The sequence below is a fragment of the Pinus tabuliformis genome, chromosome 1_1 (assembly GCF_031772625.1).
Source record: "Pinus tabuliformis cultivar Carrire ecotype Pingquan chromosome 1_1, CPIR1, whole genome shotgun sequence".
Classification (NCBI taxonomy): Eukaryota; Viridiplantae; Streptophyta; class Pinopsida; order Pinales; family Pinaceae; genus Pinus; species Pinus tabuliformis.
In genome coordinates this window covers 700,088,740-700,093,339 of record NC_142297.1, presented here as the reverse complement: position 1 = coordinate 700,093,339, position 4,600 = coordinate 700,088,740, and the positions used below count along the sequence as shown (strand labels likewise).

The following is a 4,600-nucleotide window of genomic DNA, read 5'->3' as shown; positions in this document are numbered from 1 at the left end:
AGTTCATGGGACTGTGGCCAATAGAAAGAGCGCTATGTCAGTGGATCAAGCAACAATGGAAACCCAAAGGTGATGTTAAACTACATCTAGGAGCGAAAGGTTTTTTTACTGTTGTTTTTACGAATTTAGAGGACAATGATAGAGTATTTGATGGGAGTCCTTACTTCTTCGCTTCAGCTGGTCTCTACATGAGATCCTGGAAACCCAACTTCGTGCCAGAAAGAGAGACCTTCACACAGGTCCTAGTGTGGATCCATCTTTTCTCCCTTCCAATAGACTACTGGGGCTTGTCGGCTCTAAAGCAAATAGGAGATCGACTAGGAACTTTCATCAAAGCCTCAGAAGCAACGCTGCAAAGAAGATACACTTCCTGCGCAAGGATTTGTGTGGAGATGGATGTTTCAGGAGCTTTATGCGAAGGATTGTGGCTGGAGTACAGGGATGAAGACTATTTTCAAGCCATTGACTATGAGCAAATCCTCTTCCGCTATAGAAAATGTCACGAAGATGGACATTTAGTAAGAGAATGTCCATTAAACAAAACAGGGGAAGAACCTAAGAAAGAGCAAGTAGTAAAGAGCAGGGATGCCTTCATAAAGCCAAAAGCAAGACAAAGGGCTAACAGAAAAAGAACGAATAGAATAGGGGCAGCACAAAGCAACACCAGCAATGCCTTTGAAATCTTAGAGACAGATACGGATTCAGAAGAACAAAATAAGGAATCAAATACTAATGAAGGGAACAAAGAAATGACAGGCCATAAAACCAAAGAAGGGGAGGAACATCCCCTCAGAGCAGTAGTCCAAATGTAGGAGCCAATAAGAGAGCCAGATGAAGATGCAGATATGCTAACCAATGATGGTGGTAGTGAGGAGATGGAGCTAAATGAGGTTCTAGAGCAGGAAGGAGTGAACTTACCAGTCATGGTAGAAAACTGGAAAACTCAAGGATTAGAAAACATTCCAGAAGAAGAGATTAGAAAGATCAATGATCTATTCATTGCAAGGAAGAAGGCGGAGTTGGACAGGCAAAATAGGAAATTAGGCACAGCGAAGGGAACAGGCAGCCATTCAAAGAGCCTTTTATGCAATTCAACGAGCTTGAAATAGAGAAGGAAGAGAGGCCGTAGAACAAACAATGAAGTATTGCAAGAACTGGGTATTTTAATGTTAAACTCTGGTAAGATGAAGGCTCTGAATGCTTTCCCTTCTTACCAATAATCTGTCTAGTCAAAAATGAAAGTTATATCGTGGAATGCAAGAGGGCTTAACAGCCAAGCAAAACAAAGACTCCTAAAGAGAAAATTCCAAAAAGAGAAACCGGATATCATGTTCATATAGGAAACCGAGTGTGCTAACAACAACATGATGAATATCAGCAAAAGGCTTGGTAAATACATAGAATTTATGGAAGTCGCCACTCAAGGTTGGGAGGGAGGTTTAGTAACTCTTTGGGACTCCCGTGTGATAAATATCCTCTCGACCGAAGCCACAAGATCGTTCATAGCCATGGAAACTCAAATGATAGGTAACTGTGAAACTTACTTATGCACAAATGTTTATGGACCTCAAAAGCTAGAATATAAATTCTCTTTTCTCCGCTCTCTTTTAAGTCTAAAGCTTAGATATCCCAGATCGAAAATCATCATGGGTGGAGATTTTTATATGATAACCTCTCTTTTGGAAAAGAAAGGAGGGATCAGAAAACTCAATAAGGATGCTGAGCTCTTCGCTGAATTCATTGGTTCTGCCAAACTAGTGGACATCCAGCCAAAAAGTGGAACTTTCACATGGAATAATAGGAGAGGAGGCAAGAAGCATATAGCCTCTCGATTAGATAGATTTCTTATTTCTGAAAGCAAGCTACTTGAAGGAATAATAGTGGAATCTGACATTCTTCCAAGTGGAGGATCGGATCATTGGCCAATCTCTTTGGTAGCGGCCATCCAAGGAACCCCCAGAAACAAGCCTTTCAGATTTGAGAAGTTCTGGTTGAATCACCCTAATTTCATTCAACTGGTGGAGAAATGGTGGCGTGAACCAATGAACATCAAAGGAACCAGAATGTATAAAATTCAAAGCAAATTAAGAAACATCAAAAACAAAATTAAAGAATGGAATGCAACTGAGTTTGGGAACATATTCAAGGAGAAAACCATCATAGAGGAAAAGTTAGAACAGATTCACAAAGAATGGGCTAATGGGCACAACAACGAGGACTCAGCAGGATAGGAAAAAGTCCTGATGCAACAGTGGCAACTACGCTGTCAACAGGAAGAGACCTTATGGAGACAAAAATCCCGGATACAATGGCTAAAGGAAGGGGAATAGAACACCAAGTTCTTTCAAAGGTCCGCGCTAGATTACAGAGGGGCCAATAAAATTCTTTGTCTCAACAATGAAAAAGGGGAAACTCTACAAAGTCACCAAGAAATAACAACACCGCTCACAAAGAACTTTAATCATATAGCCCAGGAGTTGAGAGTAGACAGAACTAAAGCAATTGAGGAACTAACTTAGGCCATTCCTAAAATTATTACCAATGAGCAAAACCTAGCTCTTATTAGGGAAATCTCATTGGATGAGGTGGAAGAAGCTGTTAGAAGCATGCCGAATGATAAGGCACCTGGGCCTGATGGTTTTACCATCAATTTTTATAAAGCCTGCTGGAGCTTTGTTAAGACTGAAATATGGGAAGTAGTAGAAGATTCCAGACGCTCCTGCTCTATCCTTAAATCGCTAAATTCTACCTTCCTCGCTCTAATTCCAAAGGAAGAAGAGGCCAACTCCCCAGAAAAATTTAGACCTATAGCCTTATGTAATGTGATATATAAAATCATATCTAAAGTTATAGCCAATAGATTGAAACCCATTCTTCCTGGCCTCATCTCAGAAGAGCAGTCAAGGCATGTTGAAGGAAGACAAATTTTGGATAATATTCTACTAGCCCAGGAAATGGTCCATACTCTTCAGACTAGGAAAGTAGCAGGGATGTTGATGCAACTAGATCTTTCTAAATCCTATGATAAGGTCAATTGGAACTACCTTGAAGCCATACTGAACGCTTTTGGCTTTGATAAACAGTGGACTAAATGGATTCTCGCCCTGATTAAATCCACTAAATTTTCTATCCTTGTCAACGGCTCCCCCTCCGACCCTTTCTCTCCCTCCCGAGGTATCAGGCAAGGAGACCCTCTGTCTCCTTTCCTTTTTGTAATCCTTATGGAAGGTCTGAGCAGACTCATCCGCAAAGCAAAGAATGAAGGAAAAATCAAAGGACTACAGCCCCTTCATTCCATATCAGCGACAAATCACCACTAATTTGTGGATGACACAATGCTGCATGGGACGCCAACTGTGAAAGAAGCCATGGCATTCAAAAAAATACTAAATCTCTTCAGCAAGGCCTCAGGTATGGAAATTAATCTTTCAAAGTCCACTATTTTTTTCTTCAATACTCATTTGGCTATTCAGAAACATCTATCTAGTATTCTAGGCTTTCGAAGAGGTAGCCTACCCTCTAAGTATCTGGGGGCCCCTCTGACAGACAAACCCTGGCAAAAGATACATTGGGAGAAAATCATAGCTAAAATGGAGAAGAGATGTCAGCACTAGACCCACAGGGCCCTCAATTTCGCTGGAAGATTAGTCCTCACCAAAGCATTATTGCAAGCCATTCCGCAGTACCTGCTCTCTATTATCCCTACCCCAAAAGGAGTCCTACAGTAGATAAGGGAAATCCAGAGATCCTTTGTCTGGACTGGAAATGCGGAAAAAAAATGGGGCACTTGTTGCCTAGAACAAACTTTGCAAATCGAAAGAATTAGGGGGCTTAAATCTAGTGGATCCTTCCACTATCAACATGACCTGTGGAGCCAAGCTCTGGTGGAGATGGTTGAAGGAACCCAATCTCCCATGGGCCAGACACTGGAAGGAAAAATATACCCCAGAGTGCAACATTTAGGAACTAATAAGACTGCAGGAGGTTCCTGAAGGGTCTCCCATTTGGAATTTAGCAAGAAGGAATCGCGACATTGTGCAGGATCACAGCTTTTGGGAAATCCGAAATGGGGAAACAACTTTATTTTGGGAAGATGCTTGGCAGCAACTCCCGAAGCTTGAAAGACCAGAGTTAGCAGGCCTTCAGAGACAGTGTCAGGAAAGGGGAAGATACACTGTCCATCAATACTGGAATCACAACAGCAGGGACCAGGAATGGAGAGATTGGTTGTTCAACGACACAGAAAGATCAAATGAGGAAAACAACAATATAAGAGATCTGCTCAACCAACTAAACAAAAGGAAGATAAGGAAAGCTGAAGAAAAAGACCAGCTAAGATGGGGCATGAAAGGGAGTGGTAATTTCACGCTCAAGGAAGCCAGAGAGCATCTCGAAAATACAGAGCAAATGGAGGTGATTCAGTGGAGAAATAAGGTCTAGGATACTCTGTTTTGGCCTAAGATTAAAACCTTCCTTTGGCTCCTGATGCGAAGGAAAACCCTCACTTGGGAGAATCTTCGCAAGAAAGGGTTTAATGGCCCATCTAGATGCCCCATGTGAAATTTGGCTAAAGAAACAATGAACCATCTCTTCAACACTT

General features: G+C 41.7%; 1 protein-coding gene across 1 annotated transcript; it reads left to right on the top strand.

Moving 5' to 3' along the window:
- Positions 1–1,646: 1,646 nt before the first annotated feature.
- On the top strand, positions 1,647–2,231 carry LOC149215402 (uncharacterized). Its single transcript, XM_089389708.1, has one exon. It carries the CDS (start codon positions 1,647–1,649, stop codon positions 2,229–2,231), a length of 585 nt encoding a protein of 194 aa, XP_089245834.1.
- The last annotated feature ends 2,369 nt before the right edge of the window (positions 2,232–4,600 follow it).